The following is a 17,479-nucleotide window of genomic DNA, read 5'->3' as shown; positions in this document are numbered from 1 at the left end:
CATTCCTCATTTGAGTTTCTGCTAAAACATTTCCTTACTGTAACCTAAAGTTTTGACCTGTAAATTTTATATTAACAACTTGAAAATATGGAATTATTGTCTTCCAATTTTATTCTCATGGCTTCTGGAACACTCTAAATGGTCTTTTAAAAAAAAATCTAAATTTATAACCTGTTTTGCTTATGAGCCTAAAAAAGGAAGCGTTGCAACCAGAAACCTGGTTTCGAGTGTCAAGAACGAAAGTGAGGTGTGACCAATGACTTATTCACAGTTCACTGAGCAAGAACGGACAAAGGGTCTTGCCCCAGAGGTCGCAAATTGACTCGCTTGTAGACTCTCACTTCCGGGTTAATTGAATTGGGATATCACTTGTTACCAAATTTTTGTTTATGTTATTTGTTAGTTCATACACAGGCAAAAGGCATTTTCTGTTTTTGAACGAAACTATGGGCCAAGGTGTAGAGTTTGGATATTCTGGGTAGGCTTTGCTGAAGTTGATATTGCTGTGATAATTATGTTAGGACTTATTTCCCTCAATCGTTTTTAATCCCAGACGTCCAAAACACTTTTTTCTCAAAGTTTTTAAGCATATTTGCTAGGCCTACTCGTACGAAAGATATTTATTCTATGAAATGCGAATGAAACTTGTAAAATCATTTTTGTTTGAAAGAGTTCGCCTCTAGCCACATATGTGGACTAAAGGGGAAAAGGGCTTCGGTTCTCTAAAGTAGGGCTTTGTTCAAAAACACCATTAGGCTTTCAAAATCAAGTATTGTAACATCAGCATTATACTCTTGGGAAGTTTAAATACTGTATTACTTATTTGACTTGAATATGTTGAAAAATTTGAATCTCTTTGATTAGCGATTTGCTGGGTATGGTTGCTAAAATAAAACTTAACCTAGGTTCCACTCGCAAAAGAATTAGACTAAGAATCAAGATTTTTTTTTGTTTACAACTAATCAAATTTAATCAGTACAGTAGAGTGCTCAATTTTGGAACACACTTTTTTACAGGTTTCTACTGTAAGGTCTGTTCAGGTGGTGAATATTTGGGAAGAGAGAAATTTACTGTTATGAATTCCACATTATATTTGCTGTACTGTCTGTCTGCATGGTAAATGCATGCGGAAGGCAGTAAAGCATGAAAGTCATGTGGAAGGTCATCAATTTCACGGCATGTTTGCGAGACAGATTGATTTTCCTGTGTTGAGTTTTCAGGCATTGTATTCATTCATCGATCAGTATTCATTTAGTTTGCACAATGAGGTCTTAGAAATTCGTAAAATTTACCTCTGTAAATGTTTATCCTAAACGCTGCCCTTACGTTAAAAGTTTTTTAAAGATCAATTATAACTGTGTTCAAGTCGTATGTGAATTTAATTAGTGGACATCTTGTCACAGGACTATAGGTCGGCCGCTTAGAAAGCGACCTCCTACAGCATTGGTTTAGCATTAGCGCGCAGGTCGTTTTCTAAGCGGCCGAACTATATTAGGGTAGTAGGGCTGGGATGCAAAGGGAACGGCAATCCCACTCAGCATTTGCATACTGTAGATCATATGTTAGTTAGTTTTTTAGGACAACATTCGGTCAGCGCTCCAACACTGAAAAACTTACAACAATGTTCAGGACTATGTCTGGTGGTTTTTCCTAAGAATACGTAACAAGATTTACATAAAATGACAAAGGCTGCCTTATCACTATTTTCAGAGGTGAATGCCCACTTGAGACTAATGATTGTGTATTTAAAGGTCCACTTTAGTGATAGTGATGACCACGACTAGTGATTGTGAAGATAGTGATGGTCTAGTGATTGCATTATCAGTGCAGATCACATTGGACGACCAACATGGATCTCTTATCAGGGTCAGAAGGTCATACTGCCAATTGGGTCGTAATTATATCAATTTAACTTTGCTGTTAGGGAAAAACTGACGGGTGAAAGTTTTTAAAGTAGAGATTGTATTGAAGTTTTGTTGGATCATTGTTCAAGGATTTTTTAGATTTTGAGAGTGAAAATTGTATTATTTTCTATCAAAAAATTTGGAATAAATAAACGCAATCAGATTTCAAACTGTTTAATGATTAGGCATACTCATATTTTTCAAACTAAACTAAGTCACATCTTAGACATCACATTGTTTTTCTTCAGTATTTATACATACTGTACGAATAAAACAATATGCTTGCCAAATATTATGGTTGCATTACTGTGAAGTGGTCAGTCTGGGTCCAAGGTTTTTGGTAAAAATAAGAACTTAGCTTATTATTTGAGCCTGCATAGTTTTACGTAGTACGTCTAATAGTGGGTTTTCTGTTATACATAACCTTTAATCGTGTCGGATTGGCATCTTATTGTAACCTGGAGCAGTTTTTATTTCCTCATCAATAATCGTATTGTGAGAAACCGAAAAGGAAATTAAACTTCATTGGTAAAGTATTCAATGAGAGTCCACTCAACTGTTCTTTTAATGTCACTGTTGGGATGTGTTAGGTTGTTGTAGTGATTCTTATCTAATCTGTCATGTAGGCGGGTTGGTCCAGTGAGAATAACTTTAAATCATAGTTTCTCTAATTTGCCTTAAAGTGTATTTCCTTAAAGTGGTCAGATTTATTGCCTGTAAAGATAACATTATATTCAGTGAGTACGTAGGTTTGCCACTACAAGCAAGGGAAAAAGTGTTTTTTTGATAAAATATTAATAGTAAGTTATAGTATGAAAAAATAAATTTACCAAATTTGATCAAAATATAATATCCACAAACAATTAAAGTACAGCAGTTTACTTATCCTTCATAAGAATGGGGGTTTTAAATCTGCAATTTATTGAATTTTCTCCACAACCAAAAATTGTACAAAATGTTTTGTTTTCGAAGCCCTGCAAAATGGTTTCACTAAAGAAATTCTGTGATTTGAGGTCAAAAATTAGAGAACCCAATTTCCCTCCCATAAAACACCGTTCTTATAGTCCGATTATTCTTATTCACGAAGTTGTTTCAATAAACGTAGATTTACTTGTTTATACAAAATTTGACTTTACCGGATAATTAGTTATCATGCTAATTGACACATTCATATGAATTTGAACAGATGGTGTTTTGGCCCTCTGAGTTCATCTACATGAAAAAAAAATCGGTCCTGAGTCTAGGTCATTCTGTTAAACTTACGGATATAGTTATTTCCCTATAGGGATATTCGCTAAAACCACAGGTCTTTTTAGAGGAGGAATTTTCTTTATTGAGAACACCCTAAAAGCCTAAAACTGTTTGAAATTTGCTTCAATATAATATTTTTACCCTTTGTATTCTCTCCAGGTCCACGCCTACATCATCAGTGCACTACGGAAGGAAATGCCCTCCATGTTTGGAAAGGACGGTAAGAAAAAGGACCTGATCAAGAACTTGGGAACAATCTACGAGCAGATTCAGCGGGAACATTCTATTTCTCCCGGGGACTTCCCAGATATCAAGAAAATGCAGGTGGGTGTTGATTTGATATCAGAGGCTATTCTATTTACCTTAGCAAAAACGAGTATGGGAAAGTTTTATCCTAAAAAACGAATTAGTTTTTTCATCTTGTTCTTATTAGACTGGAACAATTAGATGATGTTGTAATGTCATATTTTATTTATTTATTTTATTTTATTTTCCAATGCTACAAAACAGCACATGCCAATTATTTTGTAGCATTAATTATGTAAAAAAATAATGACAAAAAGAGTATTACAATATATAATTAAATATAACAAGGGAAAAATGTCCGTCTTCTATGGTGGCAACCATAATAACAGTTTCACTCAAAATATTAGTATAAAATATAAATACAAGAATACAAAATATAAATAAAATACCAAATAAATAAGAATGGAATATAATATTTAAATATTCAGTAACAAGAGAATTTAACTAACTAAAATAATAATACTGATGGTCATGAATCAAATACAGTAGAGTCCCGCAAACTCGGCATAATGTGGACTGGAAGGGTGCCGAGTTTGTGAAATGCCGGGTTATCGGGAACTAGGGTTAAAAATAAGAACAATACAATTATTATTCCTTTTAGCTGCCTCATTTATTTATATTTATATTACAAGTCAGTATCAAGTCATCAGATATAGTACAACAAATCCTTGGTACGAGTTGGGAATGATTTGACTTGAGCCCATGTTTAACTCGGACTCAAAAAATCACTAATTTTCTGAACCAGGTGATGGCCGAGTTATCCAGACTGCCGGGTTATCGAGTGCCGAGTTTGCGGGACTCTACTGTATAATAAATACGCAATAAATATAATATAAAACATAAATAGGTACTATTTTGAAAAACTATTAATTAATGTTGATAAGAAAGTCTTAAATAATTTGACAAATAGACATTTAACATTTTGTGTGATAAGTAAAATATATCTTATGCATTTAATGTCAAACTGAATTAAACTTCTTACAAGATTTTTGTTCAAAAGCTATAAACCCTACAAAAAACACGATGTAATAGTCCTACATGTTTATGCAAAAACAATTTTCCTACTTTTACAAGTAGTCAACACATTATTTACAAGATTGAAAAGTCGTTTGGTAGGTACAAAAGTACCTTCAAACAGAAAAAAAAAAATAGTTGCTTGGAGGCTAGCGTCCATCTTGTATAATTTCAAACAGCTACTAAAGAGTTATTTATTGTCCAAAAATATTTTTTATAGCCTGCACCAATTTAAATAATCTAGTAAACTGCGAGACAAAAATTTTCTTTGTAGTTTTGAATTGTTTTCCATGGGAGTCCATGGAAGCTAACTGTCATCTTGGATTTGCCCACCATAAGAACAATGTTCATTTCGTTAATTTCAAACAGCTACTGAAGAGCTAGTTAACTGTCTAGTTAGACTAGTTGAGCTTTCGACCACTGGACAACCTCTAGTATGTTTTAATCCACACATAAAATGACTTAAAAATAACATATACTCAAATGGTACCAACTATTCTGATTTCCAAATTTACTGATGACTTCACATGAAGTAATAGATAGAGCACACACATACAGACACATACACACACACAGTCACACCTGTCAATGCTTTGTTGGAAGCCTTGACAGCTGATTGTCTGTTCCGTTTTACGTTTTGTTCTGTCGTTTGTGCGAGGATATTAGTTTGTATCACATTGTCCCTCAGAGTTTTGCAAATAATGCTATGTTGATTTGACATTGTGCTATGTCAGAGGTAGGGCAAGCATGTTTAGGTACAAATCTTGACGCAATATGATCGGTTATGAATTTAAATGTTAGTGAAAAATAGGATACAAAAGTATATTTTTTTCGGTAAAAACTGAGAAAAACTTAATTTTAGAATTTACACAATTCAATGTTGACCTCTTTTTATGAAGTTAAGTCTTTGAAAACTAATCATGATTTCCCATTAAGCGGGTTAAAAGATTAAATTTTTTTGTTAAATAATGGTTAGGTATGTTCCTGGATTTGTTTGTTACTTATGTGTTTTCTATTTGCCCCTTTCTTATATCCTGTTTATAAAACAGACTTTTAGAGTGTTGATATTTTTTGCGATTAAATTTTTATACAATTTGGAGATAAATATTTCCTCTTAACCATAACAAGACAGTTATCTAATGATTGCAGAGTTATTTCAAACCCCCCATTAAAAGGCATCAGTAAGCATGAAGCTGTAATTTCAGTGAGTCAGGATGGTTTACAATGCTAATACAACCGGCTGCATGATTGCATGATGTATTGGACAAGTGTTAGTTGTTAGCCGATGTTTGACCTTCAACTGATAGTTAGCTACCTTGGCTTGGCTGATTACTGGCTAGGTTACTAAGTTTCCAAGATAAAATGTTAAAACCAGGGAATGTTCTGGGGAAATTATTGTAGTATAATGAATTATTTATTTTTCGTAGTGGAAGTTATCTAACGTTTCTTGACAAAGCAGCTAATTTTTTGTTGGCGAAGAGCACCTAAGCAATGATAAGGTGCTCTAAGCTCTTGAATCAAAAAAAGAACTTGTATTATTTCATGTTTCACAAATTTCGTCTACACAAGCAATCAGTGTCGACGTACATGAACTAGACACGAAAAACAAGCTTCAAAATTTACAATGGGATGAGAAGTCCTACTTGTGCTGGTTAGTCTATGGCGATATCTAAAAAAACAAAATTTTCAGAGGCAACCAATCTTTGACCCAAAAGGTTAAAATGTGAGTTGATTAAATGTTTGGGATCCTGGTACTTTTTACCAGTGCGGTCACCCTTGTACTGTACTGGCTCATGCCTTGCTTTTGGATTCCACTATAAACTGTAGGTCCCTTAGTTGCCATTAGCTTTATGGGCTATTAATTAACAGCTGTGTCTAAGGAATGTTGACCTTAGTCACTAACAAGACTACAAGATCGTGCCTTTCATCCTAGACCGCTTGGTTCAATTTCGAACCACCAAAAAACTACCATTTTTCACAGGATCGAACCGGGGATTTTTTGATATCCAGGCAAGCAACCCACCCAGCTACACAATAAGCCTGTGACATATTTTGACAAGTAACCTAGCAGAACTCTATCTTTAAAAGATACTTAAATATCCAGTTGGCTTTCCTTTTAAATATAACTTTTGTATTGTCAATTATGTTTTTTAAATTCCACATTATTTTGTACAGGAGGTTCTGAATCACCAGGACTTCACCAAGTTCCAGCCACTGAAACCAAGGCTGCTGGAGGTGGTGGACAAGATGTTGTCGGAGGATATCTCCAGACTGATGTCTCAGATTCCGCACGAAGACAGCACATCCAAGGTGGAACCACTCATCAAAGGTAATACTCTTTGTTTTTCACATCGTAAGGTGTACAATTGTTTGAGTTTTTATAAAGAAATTAAAGATTATGTGGATTAGGGTGGAGTGTAGGAAGGTTAGTGCCAAAGATACTGAAAATGTGCTCCAATTTTCTTCTTTTAATCTATTTAATGAGATTCAACAGGGTTTTTACATGGCTGTTCAAAATATCGAAATCAATGGTGGTAAAGGGAGGGGTTTTAATTCAATAAACAACCTCATTCCCCACCATTCTTATTGATTCTTTACTAGGAGTCCATAATAGTTTTTTGAGAAAACTTCTGTTAGATTTTTTTAAATTTCAGTATTTAGTGTTTTTTAAATCCAGTTTATTTCTTTGAAAAATATATGTTTTGCTCATTTTTGAGCTGGTTAAATGTCCTACACGTTTAAACAAGTTGGTTTTGTTGAAAAACATAAAAATCCTTGACCTTTCTAAGTTTTAAAGTCATTTAGAATTGAATATGATTTTCCGCTTTTTTCTTATTTATCAATACATAATTCATCAATTGAGGAGCAGCTGGTTAGAGTTTGGAACTTCGACCTTGGAGTCTTGGGTTTGAATACCACAATTCACCAATGCTTTTATCTAAATTAGTATTTAGGTCTATCTTATAATTTCTTGTCGTTTTGTAAGAACTTTTAAATCATCGACCAACTAGTTTCGAAGCATGTTATTAGGTTGTGGTTATATTATTGTTAGAATTAAATATTATAACATTTATTCTCTTAAATTTCATTGTGTGTGTTAGTACACATGTCTTATTGGTATTGTGTGTTTTGTGTTGGTTTTTGTGCATGCGCTAAAATTGTTTAGTGTCATAGTTTTCTTCAACTATATCTTTAACAGAAAGCTTCTGTAATTCTTAAAGATTTTGTTTGCTTAACGAGAAATGGTTAGATGTTTTAACTATATTTTCTTAACATTAGGTCTTACAAAATGTACTATTTAACCACATTTGTATGATGTGATTTATTTCATAAGTAATATCATGACCTCTTGGTAGATACAAACAACAAAAACATACCTAGTTTTATTTGTATTACCATTGACTATTGTATTGCCAATAACTGATTGTAATATCAAAGTTGTCTTGAGGGCTATTATTGGAGATTAGTTAAGCGATTGAGCAATAGCATTGCTTCTGTCTGAATCTGAATGGTTGGCTTTCTACTCTTTGAACTGATGATTTATAACTAGACCTTACTTCATGTGTTTTGCAACACTTTAAACTTAACACTTCCTGTAGTTGTTAACCTCTTGTGTTTTACTGCACACTTCTAAAGCTTGTGGATTCTAAAACGTTGTGATATTGACGATTGGTCTAATCAGTAGACTGAAGTTTGTTTAGGTGTGTCCTAGTCGTAGTCTATCGCTTCGTATCTCAATCTTCGAGTGGTTGGGGAGACATTTTAAGCACTAGGTTATCAGTATTTGATATTCAAGAGGGATTAAAATAGGTTAGGAGCGACGTTTCAAGTCTTGTTAATGGTATAACATGCTTAATTTATTTAAACGGGTTTTTGATATTTATTTTTCCCATTTTACTGTCTATTTCTTGCTCAAATTTTTGCTTTAATGACAGTTTTAATGGGTTTTAAATCAAACTTAAAAAATAGTTTAGTTTGTATGCATTTTATTTGACTCAGTTTTATGGCACTGTGTGAAATACAATGAGATAGGAAAGTAGAACCATTTCTAGTTTAAATAAACGTAAAATGTTCAATTAAGTTTTTCGTTCAACAGCTGCGGTGTGTTAATTGCCTTGCAACGTACAACAGATTGTTGAATTTTGCTATGACATAAAACGCTACTAAAGTAAGAATTTGGGGGAAAACATTTTATTCAGTTAATTTATGATTGTTTTTTTGGGCAAGACAACAAGTCAGTTTTATTGAATTGAAATCATACTTAAATTTACTATTTTAATTTATTTTATTTTAACCAAACAAATATTCCAATTTTAATCTTGATCCAGCCGAACTCCAAAAAAAAATTGTCCACCTATTAAAATCCATATATAAATCCCAAAGTACCCATGAACTTCTGAGAAAACTAAAAGTCACACCACCATAAACCATATAACTTACGTAAAATGTTCGTCATGACGAGAAACCTTGCGCAAAACTATCCATTATTTCATAAATTGCCCTTTAAGGTCATACTTCCTATCTAAAGTGAACTTTCCATATACCTAAATGTTAAAAATACTCATTTGTACTATTATTCTTTCAATTTAATACCTTATTAAAATCAGGTGTGATTATTTGTTTGTATTACTGTATTCTGTTTTGTTAATCTCAGCTTAACTTAACCAATCAAAAGTTTTATTAATATTTATGACGAATCATGTGAGTAACGGCTAGTTATCAATTGAAATAATTAAAAATAATCATACTTTTTATTTATTGTTACATTCTAATTCTAAGCAAAAAAAATGAAAAAAATAACTCATGCTATTGTATTTTAAAAATAAACAGTTCATGTTTAATGAACTCTTATTAGTTAAAGAATATTTGCATTAGGTTGATATCGATGAATACAGAAGTACAAAGGTTGTTATAAAACGTGTTGGAACAAGACGATTAGATATCAGCTGTGTAGTCAGCTGTTAAACGATGTAAACACCTTGGTCAGATAGAAGGGTAAAGGTCACTTAGAGGTCAGAGTAGAATGTCACAAGCTTGATCAGGTGTTTAATCAACTTTATAAAGGTTGAGAAATTATTTTTGTGATGAAACTGTGGAATTTGACATTTACTATTTGATTGATATAGTTCTATAAGTAATTTATACACTTTCATTAACTTTTTGTGAACTCTGTGGACGATTCATTGGTTTATCTAGGTATATTCATGTTTTAAAACATGTTTTCCTCATTTTTCAATTAAAGCAAGTTTTCAGTGGGCACATGTAGTAAAGATAAAGCAAAAAGTAGCACTTAAACCACTACTTATTTTCAATGGGCTGAAAATTAATTTTTTCTATAAAAAAATCTTGAGACCTGAATGTTTTGAAAGATTAAACTCACTAAGGCAACTGATTTTGCTTAGAAAACGCATTAGTCAAGAAATAGTCAGACATATAATGTTAAAATTAAAATGTAGCTCAACAGCCTAATAAATAAATACTGTAATCTATTACGATTTTAGACCATTTTTGGTTTAACCGTATTTATACTACATATTTGTTTATCAACTGTTCTTTCAGCTTAGCTTGCTTAAAAAGTTGGTGTAGGCCTAATTAAACAACTAATTTGTTATCAACATCAATTCAAATAACATGGTAGCTCATTAGGCCTTCAACTAAATTAATTTTCATTTAAAAACTAAAACTACAACTTAGAAAATACCACGAAAGGGTGTATACTTCTATAAATAGTTAAGGATTAAACTTGGGACACTGGTTTAAACTAATCAACATTCAAATATACAAATCAAACTCAATTTTTTAAGTGTAAGTCAATGTTTGGGATGGGCAGGAAGGTTGTTATCAATATTTGGTTGAGTTGGGCAACTCTTATCACCCACCATGTCAAATACCAGCTGTAACTTATCGGTGACTCAACGTGTCCATCACGCTTCTTATCACTGAATGTTTCATGACTGATCAATATGATAAGTTTTGTCATTTATTCAGACTTTGAAGTGTTCAATACTGTAATTGTCGAACAAAGATTTTATAGGAGAACCTTTAGAGGTCAACAGCCTCTTTTTACCTTGCCTACGCCTGTCCAGGCTTAATGCCTGTTTACGGAACATATTAAGTAAAGGAAAATGGATATGGTATAAAGATAAAGAATTAACTTAGGCCTAGTTGATAAGTTTGAAGTGGCAAACTCAATATACCTTGGTTAGTCTGCTGATTTGCCAATTATTTATTTAACCAACAAAGATTTAGTGCTATGAACACAGTGTGCTTACAAAAGTGTAAGGATCTACAAATATCAGGGTAATGAGAACACTAAAAGGAATGGTAGTGCCCACTGCTTCCATTGATATAAGGGGTTTTTTGTGAGGGGTTAGGGTTAGGGTAATCATACTCTTAGCTACTTTGACCTAAGCTCTAAGTGCTTAGCCATCTATCTCCATCATAAAACTGCTTTAAAGAGGATTTTTTTGCACCTCATTAATTGGCCGTCGTGAAGGACCTCCACCACTGAAAAAATGTTTTTAAATTCTGGTATCCACCATTGAAACATTTCGCCATACAATCGAGAATCAATTTTTGCTTGTAAATCCTGTACGACCTATTAATTAGAATCAGAATATATTTAATTTATTGTCATTTGCCCACATTGCTAGACATCGTCAAAGAACACAAGAAATACTACAGTAGTATGCAGTATAAAAGGAAAGAGTACAGATAATATAAAGATATGACAGAATAAAACATGATAAATTATTAGAAGCCGAAGGTGGCTAGCAGCTCTTTTTGTGGGTTTTGTCAACAGTTATGCACTATGTTGATAGGTGTAATTTAAGAAAACTCAAGTTGGGGACAGGTAGTGGATCAGTTGTTTGTAACTCGGTCAACGAGTTGTATAGTGATTGATTGCTACCAGGTGGAATAGCTTGACTCCATAATGCAGATCAAGATGGCGTAGTTCAAATAAACAAACTATTTGGATCGGTAACGACAAAAGGTCATAAATGTTAAATTTCATGCAGTTTATAACATTATTACTATTATTTTTATTACTATTTGCGATGGGAATACTCCCTTGGGAGAGCGAGCTGTCGTGATGGTTAGAGCGCGGGACTTAACCCCTGAGGTTCCGGGTTCGATCCCCGCCAAGTCACCAATGGATTTTATCTAAGTGATAGTGCCGCAACCCCTAGGTCTAGCCTGAAGTAATGTGAAAACAATCCCAGGCTCGTGCCTAGCGTCCTAGGACAAAAAAAAAAATAAAAATACCCCTAGGTCCTTATTTGAACCCAAATATGAGTATAGAATGAAGTTGGATGCCTTGTCTGGCTTTTTTACTGACTGAGAACAGCTGTCTCAGGACAGGACCATTTAAAAGCCCGATGGTACCTAACACTGAAAATATACACTTCACATTAGAAATAAACTAATGAATAAAATAAATATATAGATTAACAAACAGTTAAGATCAATGCAGTTTTGAAAAATAAATCACTACAACGTAATATGGGGAATTACTAATGTGGCATGTAACAAAAATATTTTGAGTTGGATAAATGGATTTTAAAACTTAAGAAAATCATTTAAGTCATATATTTTTGATCTTAAATGGTATAAAAACCATCGGATGCATGTAAAAAATAATCTGCCAATTCAATAATGATTGTTAAACTGTATCTTTTTTGGATGGATGCAAAAAATACCCCCGTCGCAGCAAACCTGCATACTAAGCGAATTTCCATTCACCCGGCTTGATTTTTACTAAAATATTCCCTATAAATTTTCAGATTTATTTCCTATTTAAATTAAATAACATTAATTTTAGTGAGTAGTTAGGTTTGCTGCTACGGGAAAGATGTTGAGGTGTGTTTTTTCAATTGAAATATTGATAGCTTAGTATAAAATAAGCCAAATTGCCAAATTTGATTGAAATATATCCATAAACAAGCAAACTAGAACAGTTTATTTATTCTCCATAAGAATAACATTGGAATTTTAAATTTACAATTTCTTTAATTTTCTCGGTAGTCAATGAACATTCAAAAAAACTTCAATATACTCAATTATTTGTTTTTTTAAGCTCTTCAAAATGGTCTAGAAAGAAATTTAGAAATTTAAAGTTTTTAGGGTCAAAAATGAGAAAAACCCATTTTTACCCCATAAAACCCCCCATAAACCCCTGATCCCATGGTCTGATTATGCTGGTTCGCGAACTCGTTCAAATAAATGTAGGTTTACACGTTTGTACCAAATTTCATCAAAATCGGATCAATTTTGCTCGAGTTATCGCGCTAACGGACACATATATAAATATATACATATATATGAATTTGAACGGATGGTGTTTTTGGCCTCTGGGGACCTCAAAACGAAAAAGTAAATCGGTCCCGGGTCTAGGTCTTACCGTGAGACCTACGGTAATAGCTTATTCCCTATATGGGAAATTCGCTAAAACAACATAATTCATTTCAAACACGATTTAAATTGATTATTATAGGTTTAGGCATATTTTTTTAACATTTGAGAAGAGACGTCTCTGCTAGACATTTGTCGTCTGTTATTGATATTCTGGCTGTATCGCTTTTGTGGTGGTATCATTGTGAACTCTGTGGTTAACTAACAATAGTGGTTTTCCACTCGTATCAAATTCCGCCTCCTCGATTTATTCTCTGTTCCTTTTAAATGTGTTTTGTCACAATGGGATTCTAGGTTCGCACATTTGGTTTAACATTCTCAAAATGTTTTTGGTTTAGTCTCGTCGCTTTTGGGTGTCACACGCTGGAATGGGGATTTATTGCACAGGGTTTTATTCTTGTTTAGTCAATATGTATAGTCTCGTTGCTTTTTGGTTAAATATACCATAACCCTGGACAGAATTGTTGGTCTAAGCACATTTGGTTTACCGTTGTTGTGTCGTAGGTTCACCAGCGTCTTCCGCATCGCACGGTTTGATTACCAAAGGTACGTTCAGTTCATATTTCCGCTCATTGTCAATCGTTCTGCCTTGAACTATTGGGTTTAAAATGGGGATGTAACAATGATCAATTTGAGTGAATGCTTCTTGTTTCCGTAATCAAGGGTAACTAATTTCTTGGGATAAATTTAACCAATTAGTAAAGTGTTGATTATATAGTATGTACTCCTAAAACCTTTTACTTGTTTGTGTAATAAAGACAACACACTTTGTGTGCTTGTTAATCTGAATATAAATAAAGAATGAATGTACTGTAAAATGGAGTGATATGATCTGTGTAGCTTTCTCACAGAATAAGAACAGCCGTTTCATCCAGGACCATTTTTAATCCAAATAAACCAAGGACAGCTGGGATCAGTTCCAAATCATTAAAAAACTGCTCACTTTTCTAATAATCGATTTGGCGACCTAAAACTTCTTTGGTTCATATACTCGCTTGAATCCAAAAACAAAGGTATTTTATATTTATTATACTTTTTCACAATATTTAGGCAGTTTGAGGGGAAGTTCCCCAACACTTTTTGTATTTAATGTATGTTGCTTAATCAGCAGTTGAGCTATTATTTTAAAAGTCAAGTGAAGGGGATAGATTTCTTCCCCTAAAATCACCTAAATATTGTGAAGGGAGTATAGTATAATCTCATCTAATAATATAAAAAAAACTGTTGGCAATTCAAGTCCATAGTAATTTTGCAGAAAGCGACTTTCCGATTTTTTAGCGAATTTCCCATATAGTTAATAAGCTATTTATCAACCTTGATGACTTTCCCGTTTGACTATGTATTAAATTTTTTTATCTGTCTGATAGGTTTTCCCGTTTAATGACGTATTTGATTTTTTATTATCAGTATTATCTGTCTTGATAGGTTTTCCGTTTGATTTTATCTGTCTGATAGGTTTTCCCGTTTAATGACGTATTTGATTTTTTATTATCAGTATTATCTGTCTTGATAGGTTTTCCGTTTGATTTTATCTGTCTGATAGGGTTTTCCATTTGATTATGTATTACACATTTAACTGTGTGCTCCTACATAAGTTCTTTATTGGTAAAAGTGTTAAATTATTTACTTGGGTTTTCTAAAAGCTATCTAAATTTTCACTACATTGTTGTCACTTCAATCATAATCTTTAAGACTACTTCTTAGATTGTAAAGATTGTCTATATTATCTGTTCATCTCATTCATTCTGTGTTATGTGATTGAAATTTAAATTGATATACGTATAAACTTTTGTTGTTCCCTTTTCCAAAAAGATAAAATTTGTTTCTTCGTTAAAAATTCTTCGTCAATTTTTTAAGCCTTAATCATTGTTGCAATGGACATTTTTAACAGGTTACAAATAAACCTGATGAGTATCCTATTGCAGCTGTTGTCAGATCAGAATCCATAGATTACTTTTTATCAATTGTGGTATGAGGTTGAGGAGCTAGTGGTTCCTTCGTTCCTTGAGGTCCCAAGTTCTAATCCAGCTAAATAACCGATGGATTTTATCTGAATGATAATGCTGCAACCCGTAGGCTTAGCTTGTAGTAATGTAAAAACGATCCTGAGCTAAAGCCTTAATATGTTCTAGTCGAACAACAACAAAAGATGGTGGTACAAGATCAAGTCGATTCCTAGACATTTTGCTCATTCTAAGTTAAATCCTTAGTAGTTAGGCTTAACTTGAGCCTCTCAGAGTGAAATGTTTAGCAAGAGTTTTATCTGATTTCTTGTCTTTTGCTAAAAAATGTAAGGTGGTGATTTAATTCTTGTTCATAAAATATTAACCTTTTGTCCATATATGAAAAAATACATCGCAGAAGACATCATGTAAATTCATTGCAGGTATTTCATTTTCACAATTTCGTAGTTATTTCGTTCATCTGTTAATGTTTTCATGTTCAAGCATGAGGTATTTCTCGGAGTGTAGGGATATTTGTGTTGTCATGGTGGTGGTTCTGTTGCTCGGTAGTCCGTCGCTTTGCGTCATCTAACTGATCCATGATTGATCCGTTGTTTTGCTCAGGTACAGAATCACTGATCCAAAATAATCTGGACAACGGAGGTTTGGTCAAAGGTAGGTGATTCGTTGATTGCAACTCGTCCGCTTGTAGATTAGAGCTTTGGTTCTGTCTCGTTATAATTGTATATTTACTTAGACACTGTAGTTTATTTAGTTTATATTTAAGAACAACACTAAGTAGTTTATTTGTACGGAACTCAACTTGCTCCCAAACAGTTAATTGATTTGTGAGGTGTCCAGCTTCGACTAGGACAAACTTTACCATATTATTCGGGAGGTAAAAAAAGCAAAAAAATGCAATACAACATGTGTTCTATCTAAAACTGTTAGCGTCTGTTTGTCTGTATGTGCTATTTACAAAAACATTCATGACTCCTTAAACAGTTTGAGCTATAGGGTTGAAATTCAGCAAACTTGAAAGATACTTCTGATTAAAATTAGATTCAAGTAACCGAAAAGTATTATCTCTGACTTTATTATCTCTGAAAAATGTATTAAATAAAACAAGTTCCAGCAATCAATTTTTCTGACTACATAGAAGAATACCTGGGCTTTATTATTTTTCAACTACAAAACATCAGCTGATAACGTTATTTTTAAATCAGCTGTGCTGTGTTTAATTGAATATCTGTTTAATGGTAAGATATTTGTATTTGGTTGAGATGAGGAAGTAAAGAATTCCTTTCTCCATTCGGTGAAAATATAAATTTGTATGCAGTATAAGTCAATATAAACAATATTCTGCCATACTTGGCATATTGTATTGCTAACCACTTCTAAAGTTTGTAAACGTTAGTTGAATAGATTGCACTGCTCGCTGTATCATGCACACTGGCTAATTAGTCATTAACAGACAATTAGTGTGATTGAACCAATTGACTAATGGATTACAGATGTTCTAGTTTATGCATTGATCACTCGATCAGTCCTTAGTTTAACATTTAGACCTCGTTAGATTAGTTATAACTGGTAGATCTTAATAGTATCAGACAAATCTAGATACAAAGACTTAAACTAATCAAGGTTTTAAACATAACCTGGTTACTGGCAAAACGATTCGATGTAGTTTGAACGACTACAGCTTGTTGTGCTGCGAATCGTGCACATCCTTAAGCTGGGTTTTCCTAAGTGTGGTAGAAATGAAATACTATTTTATCGTCACAAAACATTTTACAAATCCAGCGTAGCTGGTGAAACAGGTGACATTGTCAGATATTTAACATACAAAATAAAACTAAAAATTACATTTACTTAAACTAAAAATACATTTACTTATAATTTGAACATTTAGAAAGTGAATAATAATTTTTCTCTATAAGGTATTGTTTAAAATCATTTTAAATTTGTAAATACTGTCAATTTCTTTGAAGTTAGAGAGTAGACTGTTGTATAGCCTTAAACCCATATAATAAGAAGATTTTTCATATAAACATAGGCGATGTCTTGGATATTGAAATTTTTTACTAAATAATGGTGTAAATACCTGCATCTATGTGATCAACGTGTTGCTAAAATGCAACCGGTTTCGACTCACAAAGGAGTCATCGTCGGGCCAGTACAGATGTCATCTTGCTTCATTTGAAGGTCGTCAATTCGTAATAAATAAATACATCTAACACGCACACGTACACGAACATATAAACGAACATTTAAGGTTAAAAACGAAAGATAATACTATAGCGGTAACGGGACACGACGTGATCGGGCGGGGGTTATGTCTAGACTGCCGGTCAGGATCAGCGTGGTCAGTGATGACGTCGTGCCTGGATTTCCCGATCAGCTGGTAACTTCATTCACAACTGTCCCTTGTGCTAGTATCTTGATTGCAGTGTCGTAAATGTAATTCGACTGAAATGAAATCTTGTCGTTGATGATGTTTTGGCTGTCAATTTTAACGGCCCTATAAATTTCGAATTCTTCCAAGGTGTTTGTATTAAATCGGTCATTTGAGTGGTGTAGGATTTTCATGTTATTATCAATATTAGTGTAATTGTGGTTGTGAGAAACCAAATGCTCTGCAAAGGTCGA

At 33.3% G+C, this 17,479-nt stretch overlaps 1 protein-coding gene across 4 annotated transcripts in view; it reads left to right on the top strand.

Moving 5' to 3' along the window:
• The window catches only part of LOC128991813 (EH domain-containing protein 3), a 37,712-nt gene that overhangs the window by 11,787 nt on the left and 8,446 nt on the right, over positions 1-17,479 (top strand). The window contains exons 3-6 of one of the 4 annotated variants that reach the window (XM_054415008.1): positions 3,315-3,479; positions 6,651-6,804; positions 13,392-13,433; positions 15,455-15,505. In XM_054415008.1, the coding sequence (XP_054270983.1) occupies positions 3,315-3,479; positions 6,651-6,804; positions 13,392-13,433; positions 15,455-15,505 (412 nt within the window). The remainder of the gene's footprint in view (positions 1-3,314; positions 3,480-6,650; positions 6,805-13,391; positions 13,434-15,454; positions 15,506-17,479) is intronic. The other 3 variants (XM_054415009.1, XM_054415010.1, XM_054415011.1) reach the window with 3 other exon arrangements.

Source organism: Macrosteles quadrilineatus, unplaced genomic scaffold (assembly GCF_028750875.1).
Source record: "Macrosteles quadrilineatus isolate MER2022 unplaced genomic scaffold, UCM_ALF_1.0 Scaffold_4__1_contigs__length_99947679, whole genome shotgun sequence".
NCBI classification, from domain to species: Eukaryota; Metazoa; Arthropoda; class Insecta; order Hemiptera; family Cicadellidae; genus Macrosteles; species Macrosteles quadrilineatus.
This window is presented reverse-complemented; position numbering and strand designations above follow the sequence as displayed.